The sequence below is a fragment of the Anolis carolinensis genome, chromosome 3, assembly GCF_035594765.1.
Source record: "Anolis carolinensis isolate JA03-04 chromosome 3, rAnoCar3.1.pri, whole genome shotgun sequence".
In the NCBI taxonomy this organism is placed as follows: domain Eukaryota; kingdom Metazoa; phylum Chordata; class Lepidosauria; order Squamata; family Dactyloidae; genus Anolis; species Anolis carolinensis.
The window spans coordinates 281,019,850-281,041,471 of NC_085843.1; the positions used below are offsets into that span (position 1 = coordinate 281,019,850).

The 21,622-nt window shown below is 41.5% G+C and overlaps 1 protein-coding gene across 1 annotated transcript in view; it reads left to right on the top strand.

The window, feature by feature from the left end:
• Positions 1-1,629: 1,629 nt before the first annotated feature.
• The window catches only part of LOC100565784 (solute carrier family 12 member 9), a 170,614-nt gene continuing 150,621 nt past the window's right edge, over positions 1,630-21,622 (top strand). The window contains exon 1 of the mRNA XM_003225491.4: positions 1,630-1,907. Within this exon, the coding sequence (XP_003225539.1) occupies positions 1,727-1,907 (181 nt within the window). The 5' untranslated portion in view covers positions 1,630-1,726. The remainder of the gene's footprint in view (positions 1,908-21,622) is intronic.

Genomic DNA, 21,622 nt, shown 5'->3' on the forward strand with positions numbered 1-21,622 from the left:
CAAAATATCACGATATATTGAAAACATTGACTACAAAAATGGCTTGGATTATCCAGAGGCTTGGATAAGCGAGGGTTGGATAAGTGAGACTCGACTGTACCTCTAAGTGAGAAACAACATTGTAACCACTAAGCTCTGTGCCTGAATAAACTTGTTATTGTTCTTCCAACATCTAAGCCTCTGTTGCATATATTCTAAACTAAGATACGCTACCATCTAAAGTGAATAAGAAGAAGAAAGCAAAAACACAGGAAAAGGTCTCATCCTTGAGTCTTTGGTGGTTGCATCTTTCCAAATTGGTGGCAGTCGTTATTACCCTGTTTTCCCGAAAATAAGACATCCCCAAAAAATAAGACCTAGCAGAGGTTTTGCTGAATTGCTAAATATAAGGCCTCCCCAAAAGTCAGACCTAGCAAAGTTTTTGTTTGGAAGCATGCCCGGCGCCCGCCAAACAAAACACTAGAACTTGCAGGATCGGTAAATGCACATACCAGTTGTACATGGAAATAATGGTAATAATATATTAATGTTATATTATTTATATTTTTATACAGTAGTAACAAGAAATTATTGACAGGAGTCATAGTTTTTCTGGTTTGGTTATGTTGGTTTGTGATTGCAACTACTGTACAGTATATAATAAATGTTCATTTTTTGTTCAACAATAAATGTGAATTCTTCTTCATGGAAAAAATAAGACATTCCCTAAAAATAAGACCTACCCTGTTTCCCCTAAAATAAGACATCCCCAGAAAATAAGACCTAGTAGAGGTTTTGCTGAATTGCTAAATATAAGGCCTCCCCCGAAAATAAGACCTAGCAAAGTTTTTGTTTGGAAGCATTCCTGCCAAACAGAACACCAGAGTATGCGGGATTGGTAAATCTACGTACCATAAAGTGTTGTACATGGAAATATTGGTAGTAACAAGAAATTCTTGATAGGATTCAGTTTGTCTGGTTATGCTGGTTTATGATGACAACTACTGTACAGTATATAATAAATGTTCATTTTTTTGTTCAACAATAAATGTGAATTCTTCTTCATGGAAAAATGAGACATCACCTGAAAATAAGACCTAGAGCATCTTTGGGGGCAAAAATTAATATAAGACACTGTCTTATTTTCGGGGAAACACGGTAGCATATCTTTGAGAGCAAAAAATAATATAAGACACTGTCTTATTTTCGGGGAAACATGGTAGCTCTTTACAAATTTGGGAAGCGGGTGGGATAAAATGATTCCCCCTTGCCTTAAAGAACCTCAGTCATTATTAGACCCCTTTACACCACATTATTTGACAGTGTGGACTCAGATAACCCCATTCGAAGCAGATATTGTGGGATTTTCTGCCTTGTTCTTCTGGGTAGGACCCACAGGCTGAGAGTGTGGAAGGCTCCAAGGTCTGACTCTGAATCCCGAACTTTTGGGGTGTCGGGAAAGGCGCCCTATATCAGCCAGGAAACAAATTCCCGCTCCAGCCCCACGCGAGGAAAAGTTGGGCTTGATTTGCCTTCGCAAGGCGCCAGTCCTCATTGAGGAGGCCCTTCCTGGCGGCGCAGCTGGAAGGAGGAGGCGGAGGAGGAGGAGGAGGAGGAGGAGGCGGGGAACGAAGCGGGGCGGAGCGGGGCGTGGGGCGCCTCCCACGCCGGGACAGTGGCGGCGAGGGCGGCGGAGGCGAAGGAGCCCGGCGGGTCGGGTCTCGCGTGGGCTGCTTCCTTGGGCGCCATGCCGCGCGTGGGGGCCTCGGAGCGGAGCCCCTTGCTGGCCTACCGCCTCTGCAGCAGCATCTCCGTGGAGGGCGAGGCGCGCGTGGGGGCCGCCGCCGCCCGCAAGCTGCCCACCTTCCTGGGCGTCGTGGTGCCCACCCTCCTCTCCATGTTCAGCGTCGTGCTCTTCCTCCGCCTCGGTGAGTCACGCCGGCTTCCCACTCACTCATCCCCACGCGTGTTAGAGATCCACGCGTGTTTTTTTAAAAAAAGTTTTAACTTTGAAAAGCGCGAGAGAGAAAACTTTGTGAAGACTTCAAAAGTTTTGGACTACAACACCCACTCAGGACAGTTGTAGTAGAACAGTAGAAACAGGAAGTTACACCCAGCTCTGATTGAAAACCACTTTCGGCACTCTGCTTGTGCTCAGAGGAACGCTGGCTTCCTGTCCTAACTACATTGGATACAGTACAGTCTCACTTATCCAACATAAACGGGCTGGCAGAACGTTGGATAAGCGAATATGTTGGATAATAAGGAGAGATTAAGAAAACGCCTATTAAACATCAAAGTAGGTTATGATTTTATAAATTAAGCACCAAAAAATCAAGTTATACAACAAATTTGACAGAAAAAGTAGTTCAATACGCAGTAATGCTATGTAGTAATTACTGTATTAACAAATTTAGCACCAAAATATAACAATGTATTGAAAACATTGACTACAAAAATGCGTTGGATAATCCAGAACGTTGGATAAGCGAGGCTTGGATAAGTGAGACTCTACTGTAGTTTAATTGTGGGAAATTGCAGTCCAAAACACCTTGGAGGGCTGAAGTTTGCCCATGCTTGATTTAAGCGGTGAGCCGCTTTGGGTCTCAATCCTGAAAAAAGGGCACTATTTTTAACCCATGATTTTTGTTCCAGGGTTATAAATGTCATTTCCTACTTGGCTCTATCAGAAAGACATGGGAAAAAATCATTAAACTGCAAAAACTATGTTCTTGTGGAGCACATTTTGCTATAATACTTCATCAAGTCTAAACCAATTCAGCATGGGTTTTGGGACAAAAGCAAAGTTGTTGGAGTAGAATAACAACTTTGAAAGTAAGGACCGCACAATTAAACAGGAAAGTAATTTGTATTTTTTTCCCCAGATTTTGTTACATAGTGTTGTTATTGTTGTTGTCATTAGTAGAGATATACAGTAGAGTCTCACTTATACAACACTAGCTGTGCCCGGTCACGCGTTGCTGTGGTGAAATATGGTGGTATGGGAAATAAAGTATTGAGGACTTGGTGGTAGTTAAGGTAAAGGGTAAAGGTTTTACCTTACGTTAAGTCCATTATAAATGGGTTATATTTCTGTGTGGAAGGGCCTTGAGTCTACACTGCCATATAATCCAGTTAAAATCAGATAATCTGTATTTTCTGGCAGTGTGGAAGAGTCCGAAGTGAGGCCTAACTCTGCCTGTCCCCTGGGCTGCGTGGGTTGCTAGGAGACCAAGTGGGCGGAGCTTAGCCTTCTAACTGGCAGCAATTGGATAAAAACAATTATTCCTCTCCCTCTAATTAGGACTTTATTTTTCTTTTCTTTTTGTTGTATGAACGTAGAGGCATGGATGCCAAGTTTAGTGTTTCTGGGATGTGTAGTTTTGTTGTTTTGTCCTAGGCCGAAATTTCATTACCCTTTTATATATATAGATAAACAGGCTGGCAGAACCTTGGATAAGCGAATATCTTGGATAATAAGGAGGGATTAAGGAAAAGACTTTTAAACATCAAATTAGTTTATGATTTTACAAATTAAGCACCAAAACACCATGTTATACAACAAAATTGACAGAAAAAATAGTTCAATACGCAGTAATGTTATTTTGTAATTACTGTATTTACGAATTTAGCACCAAAATATTACGATATATTGAAAACATTGACTACAAAAATGCGCTGGATAATCCAGAACCTTGGATAAGCGAGTCTTGGATAAGTGAGACTCTACTGTAAATGGAATAGTATGGAACAGTACCATATAATGATGGAGCCCCTGATGGTGCAGGGGATTAAACCACTGAGCTGCTAAATTTGCTGAACGCAAGGTCAGTGGTTCGAATCCACGGAGTGGGGTGAGCTCCCACAGTTAGCCCCAACTTCTGCCAACCTAGCAGTTTGAAAACATGCAAATATGAGTAGATCAATAGGTACCTTTTTGGCAGGAAAGTAGCAGCGCTCCATGCAGTCATGCTGGCCACATCACCTTGGAGGTGTCTGTGGACAACGCCGGCTCTTTGACTTAAAAATGGAGATGAGCACCAACCCCCAGAGTCGGACACGACTAGACTTCATGTTAGGCGAAAACCTTTACCTTTATCTTTCCTACATGGGAGAATGAATCCCTTTTGATCCCACTTCCACCTCCCACCCAGATCCAAACATATTCAAAACAATAACAGGTTAGAAGTGATACAAAAACAACTCTGATTCATGAAAAAATGAATCCATTTGCAGTTGAAAAACATGACAAAGATATCAAGATGCGTTGAAACCTACAGAAGAATTAGGAATGATGGATAATGCCAATCATTTCATAGCAATACAGTCATATTTAATGCAATAGTTCAAAATATACTTCAGTGAACAAAGAGATCTTATAGAACTGTTCAGACATGAGGAAGCGCCTGCTAAGCTATAGAATTAATGTTTGATTCTACTTTTAATTGCCATGACCAAATGCTTTGGAATCCCGGGAATTGTAGTTTAGGGGACACACAGACACTCTTTGGAAGGCTATAGGTGAAGGTAAAGGTTTCCCCTGATGTTAAGTCCAGTCGTGTCTGACTCTGAGGGTTGGTGCTCATCTCCATTTCTAAACCAAAGAGCCGGCGTTGTCCATAGACACCTCCATGGTCATGTGGCTGGCATGACTGCATGGAGCGCTGATACCTTCCCGCCTGAGCAGTACCTATTGATCTATTCACATTGGCATGTTTTCGAACTGCTAGGTTGGTAGAAGCTGGGGATAACAGTGCGTGCTCACTACGCTACCCGGATTTGAATCTGCAAGTTCAGTAGCTCAGCGCTTTAACACACTGCACCACCAGAGGCTCCCTTTGGAAGGCTATAGACCTTGTCAACAACTCCTAGGATTGCTGTGAGTTTTCCGGGCTGTATGGCCATGTTCCAGGAGCATTCTTTCCTGACGTTTCGCCCACATCTATGGCAGGCATCCTCAGAGGTTGTGAGGTTTGTTGGAAACTAGGCAAGTGGGAGTTATATATCTGTGGAATAATGTCCAGGGTGGGAGAAAGAACTCTTGTCTGTTGGAGGCAAGTGTGAATGTTGCAATTGGCCACCTTAATTACCATTGAATAGCCTTTCAGCTTCAAGGTCTGGCTGCTTATTGCCTGACCTTATATATACAGTAGAGTCTCACTTATCCAACATTCGCTTATCCAACGTTCTGGATTATCCAACGCATTTTTGTAGTTAATATTTTCAATACATTTTTGTAGTTAATATTTTCAATACATTTTGGTGCTAAATTCGTAAATACAGTAATTACTACGTAGCATTACTGCGTATTGAACTACTTTTTCTGTCAAATTTGTTGTATAACATGATGTTTTGGTGCTTAATTTGTAAAATCATAACCTAATTTGGTGTTTAATAGTCTTCTCCTTAATCTCTCCTTATTATCCAACATATTTGCTTATCCAACGTTCTGCCAGCCCGTTTATGTTGGATAAGTGAGACTCTACTGTATACAGAAATATAAACTCCACTTGGCTTGTTTCCAACATACCTCACAATCTCTGAGGATGCCTGTCATAGATACAGGCGAAACGTCAGGAAAGAATGCTTCTGGATCATGGCCAGACAGCCCGGAAAACTTGCAGCAACCCAGTGACTCCGGCCATGAAAGCCTTCAACAACACCTCTCTCAGGATTATATAGCATTGAGGCCCTGTTTTACACTGACAAATAATGCAGTTTCTGAATCTGGATTATCTGCTTTGAACTGGATCATGAACTGGATCATACAATCAAGTTCAAAACAGACAATCTGGATTCGGAGACTGGATTATATAGCAGCATAGATCCAACCTGAGCCATGGCAGTTAAAGTGGTGTCGAACTGCAATTAATTCTACAGTGTAGATGTACCCTAAATGAGTTGGTCTCAAAGGTGCTACAACTTAGGTCTCTTTGCTTAGGGATTGAATGACTAATTTTTTTTTAGATTTCCCGTTCCTCAATTTGGATACCTTTTGCATTAGCCTGTTAACATTCATTTGCCTGAGTAAATAGAATAATCTTTCTCTGCCAGAGAAAAGATAGCCAAGAAAGGCCCAGCCTAGTTTCCTTTTTCAGGGAGAGTGCATCTACGCTGTTGAATGAATTGAGCTTGACACCACTTGAACTGCTTTAGTTCTGTGCTATGGAGTTGTGGGAGTTGTAGGTTTACGAGACCCTTAGCCTTCTCTGCCAAAGAGTGCTGGTGCTTCAGCAAACTACAGCTCCCATGGCATGAACCATGACAGTTAAAGTGGAGTCAAACTGCATTAATTCTACAGTGTAGATCCACAAGTTGAGAGCAACCACCAAGAAGGGTCTGTCCCGTGTCCTCACCAACTGTTTCTATATGATAGTGATGGAACTAAAGATCCAAAAACTTAAGTAATCTTATGGAGCATATTTCAAGTTGTCTGCAACAAGTGATATAAATATTGTGTCCCTTTGAGGTCTGCTGGGGTCTTCTTCCAGGACTCACTATGGATACCAGAATCCATGGATGCTCAGGTCCCATTATATACAGTGACATCCCCTATATAAAAGGGCAAAATCAAAGTTTGCTTTCTGCAATTTTGAAATGCAGTAGAGTCTTGCTTATCCAACCTTTGCTTATCCAAGGTTCTATATTATCCAATGCAGTTTGCCTTTTAGTAGTCAATGTTTTTGTAGTCAGTGTTTTCAATACATTGCAATGTTTTGGTGCTAAATTCGTAAATACAGTAATTACTACATAATGTTAGCATGTACAATAGAGTCTCACTTATCCAACACTCGCTTATCCAACGTTCTGGATTATCCAACGCATTTTTGTAGTTAATGTTTTCAATATATTGTGATATTTTGGTGCTAAATTCATAAATACAGTAATTACAAGATAACATTACTGCATATTGAACTTTTTTTCTATCAAATTTGTTGTGTAACATGATGTTTTGGTGCTTAATTTGTAAAATCATAACCTAATTTGATGTTTCATAGGCTTTTCCTTAATCTCTCCTTATTATCCAACATATTCGCTTATCCAACGTTCTGCCGGCCCATTTACGTTGGATAAGCAAGATTCTACTGTATTGAACTACTTTTTCCTGTTGATTTGTTGTAATACTTGATGTTTTGGTGCTTAATTTGTAAAATCATAAACTAATTTGATGTTTAATAGGCTTTTCCTTAATCCCTCCTTATTATCCAACATTTTTGCTTATCCAGCGTTCTACCAGCATGTTTATGTTGGATAAATGAGACTCTACTGTAAATGTTTTGAAGCCACAGATGACAGAATGCATGGATATAGAGTGTTGACTATAAGTGTTTTCCAAATGACGCTCTGAATTAAATTCTATGGCTTTTCAACCTCCAGATTTTGTCCTTTTTAGCTATGCTGGGAGTTGCAGATCAATTGCATGATCCCCACCTTGAGTGCAAAGATTGTATACAGGTTGTCAAAGACTTTCATCGTTGTCATATAAAAACAGTATACAGGTTGTTACATTGTGTGCGTTGACGTCGTTTTGAACTTATGGCATCCCACAGGGTTTTCGTGGAAAGGTGTCCTCAGCACTCAAACCAATTCCACTGGAGCCCCTGGTGGTGCAGTGGGTTAAACCCTTGTGCCGGCAGGACTGCTGACTGAAAGTTTGGCAGTTCAAATCTAGGGGACAGGGTAAGCTCCCATCTGTCAGCTCCAGCTATCCATGTGGGGATATGAGAGAAGCCTCCTTTAGGATGGTAAAACATCCAGGTGTTCCCTAGGCAATGTCCTTCAGCTCCAGCTTCCCGTGTGGGGACATGAGAGAAGCCTCTCACAGGATGGCAAAACATCCGGGTGTTTCCTGGGCAACATCCTTGCAGACAGCCAATTCTCTCACACCAGAAGCAACTTGCAGTTTCTCAAGTCCCCCCTGACACAAAAGAAATCCAATTCCACTATGCTAGCTCTCATGCAAGCTTTTGCTGTTGCTTTTGTCTGACTTACGGTGACCCAGTCGTAGTGTTGATTTGGAAAATATCTGTTCAGAGAAGTCTTCATCTTCCTTTGAAGCTGAGAGAGTGTGACTTGCCTCATGTCACCCCGTGAGTTTCCATGCTGAGTGAGGATTTCAAACCCCAATCTCCCAGAGAACAAGTCCAGCACTAATCATACTGGCTCTGACTTATGAATATACATCGGTTAACTAAATATAAGCAGTCCCCAAGTTACAAACATCTGACTTGCAAACAAATCCTAGTTAAAAGCGGGGCTGAGACAACAGAAAGTGAGAGAAATCTACACCTTGGAAGGAAAATTTGTCAGAGTATTTGCAGCGCAGCAGTAGTTGGATGGAAGCAGTGGAACGCAGAACGAAGAGACACTCAGAGACGTTGGTAAAATTATGTACAAAGTTTTACTGTATGCAGCAGTAATCAATACAAACAGACTTGCAGACAACAGACGAAAACAGGACTGTTCTGTTCTTCAACAGAACTTGACTCGAACTCTAGGCAGACAGAACGCAACTGGACTGACGCAAGCGTTATGCACAAACACTTGTGTCTGGATACTCCCTAGTTCCAGCCACACATCAAGGTCATCATAGCTTCTTGGCAATTAACTCTTTCCACATTATGGTACATTCTGGATGATGCAATCAGTTGCAATACAAGCATGGCACAAATTTGCATTTAAACACTATTAATACACAAATCCCACATTAACAAAACTAACTCCTGGAAGAGTTATTATCATGGGGAAAAGGTGTCTCTGCTGAACTTTATCACCAATCCTTGTTTCCACAACAAGCCAAATTTTTCAAAATCCAATTCTCACAGGGACAGAAAGTGAGGGGAAATCTTCTGAACAGGGTTACAGACAGCAAAAGAAACACCACAGGGGTGTTGACTTTTCCCTGTGCTATTCAAAGTTTATATATATATATATATATATATATATATATATATATATATATATACACATTTTCACGGATTTATGGGCATAGAAACAAAGTTACACAAGTAGAAGAAGGACTTTCACAGTGAAGAAAACCCAATTGAACAGGAAATAACAATTTCAAAGCAGGAACAGATTTCTGCAATTTTTAAAAAATGATTTCTTATATAAGCTATGAAAATTTGCAATAAATCTGAGGATAAGGCAAACGTACTGCAATTTGGTGAGCAAGCAGTGTTGAATGTGTTCTCCCACTGTACCAAATTTGATCAAGATACCTCAAAAAATGAGGGTGGGAGAGCCCCATAAAAGTCCCCCAAGGCTGTTTTTTCGTGACTGCGCATGCGCATCCGCCATTAACGAACTATTTTCGAATATTACGAATATTCGTTAAATTCCACAAATTTTGGAGACAAAATTCGGAAGTAACTTCAGAAACGAAGCGCCACCGCCCCTTACTTTTGAAGCGAGTTTAGAACCATTTTTTTCATGGATCACTCATCTTTCTATATATATAAAGGAGTGATGGCATCACGGCGACCCACAAAACAACAAAACTACAGGCCCCCCAACCTCGAAATTTGACAACACAACCCATCATCCATGCCTCTAGGTTGATACAACAAAAAGAAAAGAAAAATAAAGTCCTAATTAGAGAGAGAGGAATAATTGCTTTTATCCAATTGCTGCCAGTTAGAAGGCTAAGCTCCTCCAACTTGGCTCCTAGCAACCCAATAAAAAATAATAAAAAACACTAAAAATGAATACAATAAAATACTATAATAACAGAAAATAACTAAAAATAATACAAGAAAATAATAAAATATAATAAATAAAAATATAACTCACAATAAAATTAATAAAAAATGCAAATAACGTCAAATAAAAATTACACAACAATTTTAACCAATACCACCACCACTTTGCCACAGCAACGCGTGGCCGGGCACAGCTAGTGCCTAATTTATATGTACTGTATATATTTGGCTGGAGTTACACTTACAAAGTGTATCTGTCTGACTTATATACAAATTCAGCTTAAGAACCCCATTTGTTCATTACTTGGGGACTGTACCCAGTGAAACTTCCAACCCTTGTGTTGTTCTTTAATTGAAATAGTCGCGGCAGCTGAGAAGATGGCAATGGGTGAGCCTTAATGTGCCCGGAGCCATCAATCAGGTTGCCCGTCTCGGTGGGCCAGCCAGGGGCAAGCATTACATTCTCTGTGTGCGTCTTCATTAATATCTTTCTGGAATTGGAATGGTACATGAGCGGCAACATGGTATTAATTAAGAGCATAGGCAGGGCTGTGGGAAATGTGGACGTATTTATTAATTCTGGCCTGGAACCAAAATTGGATGAAGGCGCCATCTCATCAAGAGTTCACACCTGTGAGTTCATCGCAAGTTCATAACAACTCAGCAGCCTTTCTGTAATGATGTAAAATATTAATCAATGGCTTGTCCATCACAAAAAAGGTTGGCTTGATTTTTGTGCACTATGAGGAATCTGTGAAATGATGGTGATGATGGTGGTGGTGATTATTTTTCCTTAAGGTGCAATGGGTTAAACCCTTGTGCCGACTGGACTTCTGACCTAACAGTTGAGTTGCTGACCTGAAGGTTGCCGGTTTGAATCTGCGAAATGGGGTGAGCTCCCATCTGTCAGCTCTAGCTTGCAGGGACATGAGAGAAGCCTCCCAGCAGGATGGTCATACATCCGGGCATCCCCTGAGCAACGTCTCTGTAGATGGCCAATTCTCTTACACCAGAAGCGACTTGCATTACGTTCTCAAGTTGCTTCTGACATGATAAAAAATATTTTGCCTTTAGGTGAGAGTGAAAACCCCAGTCTCTGTTTTTCTATTTTCAGTGGTTTCTTTGGCAATTCTTTGTACTGTATGGGAAAATGCAAGTTTTTTGCAGAAATGAGAAAGGCTGGATTCCTGTTGTTAACTTCTTCCTGTGTAAAGGCCCCATCTACACTTGAAACTACATTATATTGTCAGTGTAGACTCCTATAATGCAGTTCAGTGCCTTTAAACTGCATTATAGGACTCTACAGTGACCATACAATGCAGTTTCAAACTCGCAGTGTAGTTGTGGTCCATGTTTCCTTGCAGAAAGACATTGTCCAATGTGGAAGGTCTAAAGCTGCAAAAATGGCATTGCACATTGAGCATTGGTGCGAATTTTATGTGGATATGTCACTTCCAAAAAACATTTAGTAGTAGTAACAACAGCAACAGAAACACATGTTACTTGTTACCCACACAAGAGTTTTCACTTGTTGATAGAAGGTTAGAAGGTTGAGTTTCTCTCCTTCCGTATGCCAAAATGGGCTGTAAATTTAGATAGCGGCTGATAGCTTTGGTTAGGAAACCGTTGTGGCTTAAATGGAACCATTTCCTTTTTCTAAATGTTCAGATTGATTTCTGGTAAGTTAGACAGGAAGCCCAAAAAGAGACAACCATTTGAAGAATCTACCATGAGCCTTATTCAATCCATTGTATGATGGAGAACCAAACCCATTGTACTCAACATAGCAGTGAGGGCAAGCTCTGTGATTCATGCCAACCCAAAATCGATGCATCTCCCAATTTTTCCCACTTTCAAAATATCCCTGAAAAGTTTGGGATTAAATTGATGCTCTAGGACAAGCATGGGCAAACTTTGGCCCTCCAGGTGTTTTGGACTTCACCTCCCACAATTCCTAACAGCCGGTAGGCTGTTAGGAATTGTGGGAGGTGAAGTCCAAAACACCTGGAGGGCCAAAGTTTGCCCATGCCTGCTTCAGGTATGTGAAAAAATCACATCATAAAATCCTAGAGATCTCAGAGACCATCCAGTCCAAACCCTTGCCTTGTTGGAAAGCACAATCTAAACTTGGTCCTCATCTTCAACTTTAGGGTATAAAAATGAACACATTTTCCTGCAAGATTTGGATAAAGGCTTTGGCAGCTCTCATTAACAATCAGGAGTTGGATGGCTTTTCTTTACTTACTGCACATTTTATTTAAGGACTAGCATATATATTCGGTGGCGAAGTGTGTTAAAGCGCTGAGCTGCTGAACTTGCAGACCGAAAAGTCACAGGTTCAAATCCCGGGAACAGAGTGAGTGCCCGCTGTTAGCCTTAGCTTCTGCCAACCTAGCAGTTCGAAAACATGCCAATGTGAGTAGATCAATAGGTACCACTCTGGCAGGAAGGTAACGGCGCTCCATGCAGTCATGCTGGCCACATGACCTTGGAGGTGTCTATGGACGACGCCGGCTCTTCGGCTTAGAAATGGAGATGAACACCATCCCCCAGAGTCAGACATGACTGGACTTAATGTCAGGGGAAACCTTTTCCTTTACCTTATCTATATATATAAAAGGGTAATGAAATTTCGGCCTAGGACAAAACAACAAAACTACACACCCCAGAAACACTAAACTTGGCAGCACAACCCCTCATCCATGCCTCTACGTTCATACAACAAAAAGAAAAGAAAAATAAAGTCCTAATTAGAGGGAGAGGAATAATTGTTTTTATTCAAATTGCTGCCAGTTAGAAGGCTAAGCTCCGCCCACTTGGTCTCCTAGCAACCCACTCAGCCCAGGGGACAGGCAGAGTTAGGCCTCACTTAGGCCTCTTCCACACTGCCTATAAAATACAGATTATCTGCCTCTACGTTCATACAACAAAAAGCTCCAGCTACTCCAGAAAACGGCCAGGCTTTGAGACTGCAAGGCTATTCGCTGCTATTCCACCTGGCCAACAAAGGATTCCCATAAGCCACAGCAACGCGTGGCCGGGCAAAGCTAGTATATTATATATTTTAAAACTTGACTAAAATGTGGGATTGTAAGCCATCTTGATTTCCCATGGGGAGAAAGGCTGGTTATTAATAAAGTTAACAATAATACTAATAATAGTAAGAAGTGTTGTCGAAGGCTTTCATGGCTGGAATCACTGGGTTGCTGTGAGTTTTTTTTTTACTACAACCATGTTCCAGTAGCATTCTCTCCTGACATTTCACCTGAATCTCTGACTTGCATCTTCAGACCTCTAAAGATGCAGGTAAAACATCAGGAGAGAATGCTACTGGAATATACTGCCCAAAACACTCACACTTCATCAAAAGCGTAGATGTTGCCTTAATTGGCCAAATATGTCATGCATGCTAGCGGGAAAAGGAAATAAAGCCAATATGAAATCTGAAAGGTGCAAAAACTGGTCATTATTTTAGTAAGTGGCATTGACTAAACAGTGGCAGGGCAGGAACATAGACATCCTAGCCTGGATAACCAGATTGACACATGTATTGCAGTTGAAAGCATTTATCCAGTAAGCATAAATATCACACTGTTTCTATTGAAATGTGTATCTAATATAGGAATAAAAACCTGAGATTTAAATTCTGCACAAACACTAGTGGTTGTGAGAGATAGTAGCCAGCGGAGCCAAATGGAATAGAAATGGGAAAAAGTCAGGTCATGAAGATGGCCTCAACCGTGGCCATGAGCAACCAATATCCTTGTAATTTTGTTGCTTAATGCTTGAGGTGAGATAACAACCTATTGTTCCTATTGAGGCCCCGGGAGATAATGCAGATCCTCTTGAGCAACTGCTTTGTGTTCAGCTGCTTTGTGTTGGAATTTGGTTTATTTCTCTGCCCAAAGAAGGCTTCCTTGAAAGTTTGCTGGAACTTTTCCATTACAATCCCCCACACACTCTTTTTGATGGTTCCAAGAACAAAAACTTGGTTTCATGCACAAATTATCGATAATATTGTGTATAAAATTGCCTTCAGGCTATTTGCATAAAGTGCCTAGGATACATTAATGAATTCATGTTTCGACTCCGTCTCCAAGATATATTATTATGTACATATACGCAAATACAGGTTTTTCAAAATCTGGAAATAACACTAAATCCCAAAATATTTCTGGTCCCAAGCATTTTGGATAAAGGATACTTAAGCTGAATAATAACCAGCAGTTCATGTAGTCTCTTCTAACTCTATGTTCTATGATGAAGCAAACTGAAGTCAACAAAACTGGATGGCACAGTAAGATTCCCTTGTTTTTACAGCAGCAGATTAATTCCAAGATTCCAAGGAAATTGAAGTCAGGCAGCCTTGCTGATCTGCTGTCTGTCATGGTGCTGCTTCTGGCCTTTTTTGAAGTCCTGGGTTGTTGAGCCATTGGTGCTTTCCCCTCTCCGCGGAATGACCCTCAACTTACCCATGGATTAGACCAAAATCCAGAATTTTTGTCCTTGACTTATACATGAAGTCAGCTTATACCTGAGTATATACAAAAGAGACTGGGCATTCCTGTCCATTGCGGGATCATATTCATGGAAACCAAGTTGTACTTGTCGTGCTATGGGCAAAAAATGGGCAGTGCACACTTGGTCATGCATTTGTTTGCACATTTGGTGTCTTTGTTCAATTAGAAAACATTATCTCTCAGGATGACATTTATAATGTCAAGGGGAATTTTTAAAAAAACCATGTAGCCCCAATGTAGGAACTAGGATATTTTCTCCAGTAGCAGAAATTTAGGTTCATATTGAAATGATACCAGAGAAGTATGTACAGGTTCAGAATCCCTTATCTGAAATGCCCAGGACCAGAAGTATTTTGAATTTCCGATTATTATTATTATTATTAATTTTAGAATCTATAATTAGATATTTTGGAGATGAGACTCAAGTCTGAGTGTGAAATTCATTCGTGCTTCACAAGATGTACACATACATTATTATTATTTTATTGTATGACACAGCAAACAAGATAGATATGCTGGATTTCGTATCACAAAATCACAAGTTGAACACTTCCCAAGTGTCTAGGACTGTGTGATGTATTTTCGGATGATGCGCACAGATCCTAGTAGGGTGGCCTTTTGCAGTTGGCAGATCGTAATTTTGTCAATGTCTATTGTTTCCAAATGCCGGCTGAGATCTTTTGGCACGGCACCCAGTGTGCCCATCACCACCGGGACCACCTGCACTGGTTTCTGCCAGAGTCTTTGAAGTTCAATCTTGAGGTCCTGATAGCGGCTGAGTTTCTCCTGTTGTTTTTCGTCAATGCGACTGTCACCTGGGATGGCAACATCAATGATCCAAACCTTTTTCCTTTCCACAACTGTGATGTCTGTTGCTGTTGTTGTTGTTGTTGTTGTTGTTGTTGTTGTTGTTATTATTATTATTATTATTTATACTTCCACTTTATCTCCCCAAAGGGAACTCAAAGTGGCTTGACATAAAAACATTAGTGTACAGTGTAAGTTCATTATGCATTACCTGGAGGCAAATTTATACATAGTATTTGTAAATAATGTTGTCCATGGAACAAACTTTGTATGCATTGAACCATCAGAAGCCAAAGATGTTCCTCTCTCATGACCCATGTGGACAATTTTTGAATTTAACTATTTCAAATTCCTCTACTCATCATATCAATCATTAATATAATTCAACCTGTGGCTTGACAGCTATTCTCGTCTTCCTTGGACTTGAATATAAGGGCATTCCAAGGCCTTGGATCTTCATTTCCTATCTCCATACCAGTCAATCTGGAGGAAGATGACCACTTCTTTCTTCAACACAACGCAAGTCATTCAGCCTCCAGATGTTGCTGAACTGCAAGTCCCCACAGTCTTAACATTAGCTTAGTAGTTGCTAAGAAATGCTAAGGGTTGCAGCTCACCAACATCTGGAGGACTTTATGATTTCATACTCTCATGTTGATGCCAGTTAAGAGAGAGGGCAGGGAACATCGCTTGGCTTTGGCTTTGGATGTCAGCATGCAGACACATAGCCAAATTCTTCTACCAACATATGGCAGTCTCAATCAAATGGCTAGCAATATGTTGGATGGGGCTAGGAGTGGAATCTAGTAAAGGTGCCATGCAGTAGTCGGCCTCAAATCTCCTTTTGTTTACCATAGGGCAGGAAGCATGCTACAAATGTTGGCTGTTTCAGCCCAAGAGTGTCTGGAGAGGCGCATGGTGCTCGCCCTGATCTACCAAAGCTGGCAAAGTCTGAGCTGTGAAATTGGGGAGCTCTCCTTGTCAGGCCCATTTGGTTTGGAGACAAGGTCGCCATAGTCTTTGTTGACGTGACTAGAGTTCATAAGAAAACAGATCTATAGTTCAAGTGTTCCTCAGTTGCCCTTACCGGATTTGCTTGCTCTAATCCTTTCTCTCTGCTCATCAATTTTCTCTTAGTCATTTACAGTTGTCCTGAAAGGGACCTCTGAGTCATCCTGGGTCACTGATCTTGCAAAAGCCCGGTTTTACCCGCACGTAGTTGTGAAACACACATCACGGCTTTTGCTTTGAGTCCCTTCAATTCTGGAGGGTAGGGAGGCAAAATAAGGCAGATTTCCCATCTCTGCAAGCTTTGAAATGCATTAGACCACAAGACCTATCCTTCCCAACCTGAGAATGATAAGAGGAGATACAACCTGAAACATCTAGATGTGGAAGATTGGAAAAGTTAGAATAAGCAGGGATAGGAATCATGCAACCCTAGATATGTTGTTGGACTGCACGTCCTAGGTCACCTAACTGGTGTAATGAAGAATTCTGGGAGTTGAGCCTAATAGAAGAAGTCTTTGAGGGGCAAAGTTATACTTCTTTTGGTATAGGAGCAAATCATGGGAGTTGCAGTTTTATAAGGCCTTTGGCTAGTGCCTTACCAAACTACAACTTTCAATATTCAATGGCATTTAACCATAACAGTTCAAATGTTTTCTTGAAGGCTTTCATGGTCAGAATCATTGGATTGCTGTGAGTTTTCTGGGCTTTATAACCATGTCCCAGAAGCATTCTCTCCTGAAGTTTCACCTACGTCTATGGCAGGCATCCTCAGAGGTTGTGAGTTCTGTGGAAACTAGGCAAATGGAGTGGGAGAAAGAACGCTTGTCTGCCTGAGGCAAGTGTGAATGTTGCAATTGGCCAGGTTGATTAGCATTGAATAGCCTTGCAGCTTTAAAGCCTGGCTACTTCTTGCCTGGGGGAATCCTTTGTTGAGAGGTGTTAGCTGGCCCTGATTGTTTCCTGTCTGGAATTCCTCTGTTTTCTGAGTGTTGTTCTTTATTTACTGTCCTGGTTTTAGAGTTTTTTTTTAATACTGGTAGCCAAATTGTGTTCACTTTCATGGTTTCCTCCTTTTTGTTGAAATTGTCCACATGCTTGTGGATTTCAATGGCTTCTCTTTGTATTCTGACATGACGGTTGTTAGAGTGGTCCAACATTTCTGTCTTCTCAAATAATATTCTATCTCCAGGTTGGTTCTGTTAATGTGGGATTTGTGTATTGATAGTGTTTAAATGCAATTTGTGCCATGCTTGTATTGCAACTGATTGCATCATCCAGATTGTACCATAATGTGGAAAGAATCATAGAATAGTAGAGTTGGAAGAGACCTCATGGGCCATCCAGTCCAACCCCCTGCCAAGAAGCAGGAAATCGCATTCAAAGCACCCCCGACAGATGGCCATTCAGCCTCTGCTTAAAAGCTTCCAAAGAAGGAGCCTCCACCACAGTCTGGGGGAGAGAGTTCCACTGTCGAACAGCCCTCACTGTGAGGAAGTTCTTCCTGATGTTCAGGTGGAATCTCCTTTCCTGTAGTTTGAAGCCATTGTTCCGCATCCTAGTCTGCAGGGCAGCAGAAAACAAGCTTGCTCCCTCCTCCCTATGACTTCCTATCACATATTTATACATGGCTATCATGTCTCCTCTCAGCCTTCTCTTCTGCAGGCTAAACATGCCCAGCTCTTTAAGCCGCTCCTCATAGGGAGTTAATTGCCAAGAAGCTATGATGACCTTGATGTGTGACTGGAACTAGGGAATATCCAGACACAAGTGTTTGTGCATAATGATTGCATCAGTTCAGTTCAGTTCAATTGAGTTCTGTCTGCCTAGAGTTCGAGTCAAGTTCTGTTGGAGAACAGAACAGTCCTGTGTTCGTCTGTCGTCTGCAAATCTGTGTTGATTACTGCTGCATACATTAAAACTTTGTAAATAGTTTTACCAACGTCTCTGAGTGTCTCTTCGTTCTGCGTTCCACTGCTTCCATCCAAGTACTGCTGCGCTGCAAATACTCCTGACAGGTTCATGAAGTGCTCTGCTATGAATGACTTCTCTGGTTGGCTTAGTCTGCAGGGCCTTTCATGTTCCTTGATTCATGTCAGGGCATTGCTGTGTTTGGTGGTCTCTCTGTAGACTTGCCCACAGCTGAATGGTATACGGTAGACTTCTGCAGAGGGGAGGGGATCCCTCTTGTCCTTTGCTGAAAATAGCATTTACAGACCCATTTCTCAGTGGGTCTGTAAATAGTTTGTAGGTTGCTCAAAAGTTGTCAAACTGCATTAATTCAGCAGTGTAGATGCAGTCAGGGCTGACTGTGTGCTATGAGCTCCTTAAAGACTTTTAAAAAAGAAAGATTCAAGACAAACAAAATCATTGATCAAAGAGCAATAATAATACTGTAATGTTTAAAAATCCCAGCGTGAGAACACACTGGACTTCCCCATTGCTTTCCCGTAAGTAACTTCCTTATTTCTGCTGATTTCTTTTCAGAAAGTCCTTCCTCTGAATGCTGACCTTTCTCCTTTCACTTTGCATTGGAAAACGGGAGGTTATTCTGTCTTGGCGGTCCATGGAATTTCCAGGAATTTCCCCTGACATAATACAGTCACTTTGGCTTTTTGTTTTCAGAGCAGGCAGGGTTGTTTTTCTGGCTTATTCCTGACCAGCTATTGGGAAAGTGCATTCATATTTATATAGGGGTTTTCCTCCCTAGATGAGATAATTCAGAAAGTGAGAGAAAATCAGGGGCCAGTTCATTCTGCACAGTTGTACTTTGTTTCCACTTTCATTGCCATTATGATAATCCTATGGGATCTTGGGATATGGAGTTTGGGGAACACTAGAACTCCCAGACTGAGAATACTAGTTGCGTGGATTTGCCTTCAGATAAACTCATAGGGACTCCATTCATTTCACAGGGTTTTCTTAGGAAAGCAAATTCAAAGCTTGTGGTTTTATTCTTGACTGCCTGAAAACTGACTTTTGACTTTTGGCAGCTTCATCCTATCATCCACATCTTTGACCGGTCTTGCAAATTCAAGTCCATGGCTTCCTTGGTTGAGACCATCCTTCCGTAAATATGGACTTCTCTTCCTGCTGACTTCTTTCTTACCAAGTATTACATTGCTATTTTTTCCTAGCAAGTCATGCCAAAGATTCAAAGTCTTAGCTTAGGGTGAATCTGCACTGATGAATTAATGCAGTTTGACACCACTTTACCTGCTATGCTAGGAGTTCTACTTTGGTGACAGACCAAAACTTTGTAAAAACTTAGTTTCAGAACACTTCAAATGTTTCCATAGCATTTATGGGCCGGGCTGTGGCGCAGCTGGCTAGTAACCAGCTGCAATAAATCACTACTGACCAAGAGGTCATGAGTTCGAAGCCTGGGTCGGGTTAAACCCCTGACCATTAAATAGCCCGGCTTGCTGTTGACCTATGCAGCCCCGAAAGACAGTTGCATCTGTCAATTAGGGAAATTTAGGTACGCTTTATGGGGGAGGCTAATTTAACTAATTTACAACATCATAAAACTGCCAGCAAAACACGAAGAAAGGAATGAGGAAGTACAGCCACTAATGGATGGTGAAGCAACAGCTCCCCCTGTGGCCGGAATCGTGAAGCTGGAAAAATGTTAAATGCCTCTGTGTCTGTCTATACTGTCTGTTGGCATTGAATGTTTGCCATATATGTGTTCATTGTAATCCGCCCTGAGTCCCCTTCGGGGTGAGAAGGGTGGAATATAAATACTGTAAATAAATAATAAATTTAAAGTGGTGTCAAACTGCATTAATTCTGCAATGTAGATGCATTCTAAGCCAAGTCTGGAGGACTTGCGGGCTTTTCTGGACTGCAGTCTTCATCATCTGTCACCTGTTGGCTGTGTTTCAGCCAGGGATGATGGGATCTGCAATCCAGCAATACCTGGAGGACCAGCGTATTTACTACCCTTGCTTCTAAACTCATTTGGTTAATCCATTTCCTCCTGACCCTTCCTCCAAAAGCCCATTCATGCTTGGTCTCCAACAGCTGTATCTCATCACAATTCTGATGCTTGAATGCTCACCGTCTTTATTCAAATTAGCCACTCTCCAGGTAATTCATTTTTAGGCTTTTATTTCTGCAAAGAAGTTTTTATATCTAGCACATGTAGAGAGTCGAAGGTGCTTTGCATAGCATTATCTCAGGCATCTGGAGTATTATTATTTTCCCTTCGTTCCAGAGTATGGGCTCAGCACGTGGCCGGGAAGTTTGTTATTTTGGTTGAAAGGTAAATCGTGCAACGTTCCAGTTGCTGAGATTGCAACTCCAGTCTTCTGCACTTCTGGCTATGCTGGCTAGGGCTGCTTTCATGCTTTCATGGCTGGAAACACTGGGTTGCTGTGAGTTTCCCAGGCTGCATGGCCATGTTCCAGAAGCATTTTCTCCTGGCGTTTCACCCACATCTATGGCAGAGGTTGTGAGGTCTGTTGGTAATAAGCAAGTGGGGTTATATATCTGTGGAATAATGTCCAGGGTGGAAGAAAAAACCCTTGTCTGCTTGAGGCAAGTGTGAATGTTGCAATTGGCTGGCTTGATTAGCATTTAATAGCCTGGCAGCTTCAAAGCCTGGCTGCTTCCTGCCTGGGGGGAAAACCTTTGCAGTTTGACATCACTTTAACTACTATGGCTCAATACTATGGGATTCTGGGATTTGTAGTCTGGTGAGGTGCCAGCACTCTTTGGCAGATAATATTAAGGACCTTGCAAAATTAAACCTCCAATGAGTTTAAAGTAGTTAAAGTAGTCTCAAATTGCTTAAATTTCTCAGCGTAAATGCATCTAAAGGTTTTTTCTTCATAATGTCATAGTGTAAATCCAACCACAGCTCTGATTAATTGTTTTCCATACCATTTTTCTATCTGCTCTCAAAATGTCCCAATTTCTTGCTCTTCCTTCCACTTTCCCCCTTTACCCTCAGCTTACTTCATTTTCTACAAACTGAACTCAGAGTGCAATATTTGGAATTCATTTAAGTCAACAGAGAGGAGACTCGGGCAAAAACAAACTGCCAGCGGCTTTCCTTGCTCATGTGATCTTCCTCATTATTAATTTATGTCCAAACTTTTGGCAGGTAAATAATTATCTGGAGGGCTCGATGATGTTCGCCCCTTTGGTTTGCCTTATACAGGTCTGGGAATCATGCAACCCTGCCAATGTGGTCAAACAGAACCTCCCAGCAGCCAAAAGCAAGGAATGCTGGAAATTGCAATCCAACACAATCTGGAAGGCTGCCTAAGTCACACCTTTGACCTATAAAGTCAGCTATCCGCATTAGCAGAATTGACTTTTGCAGATACTGGCTGTTAGGAATTGTGGGAGTTGAAGTCCAAAACACCTGGGGGCTGAAGTTTGCCCATGCCTGCCCTAAACCCACTGAATCCAGAGGGCTAACTCTATTGTAGGGTGTAACGGACTAGCCTACCTTGCCGGGTTGGTGTATAAGACAGTGCAATGCCTTGCTTAGAAAATCTAATCCAAGAACAGGGAAGAGTCATCAGGCAGCTTCATGTGAGAAAGTGCAGCCTGATCTGCTGGTAAAATTGGAGGTAGTTGCTTAGCAATCAGAGG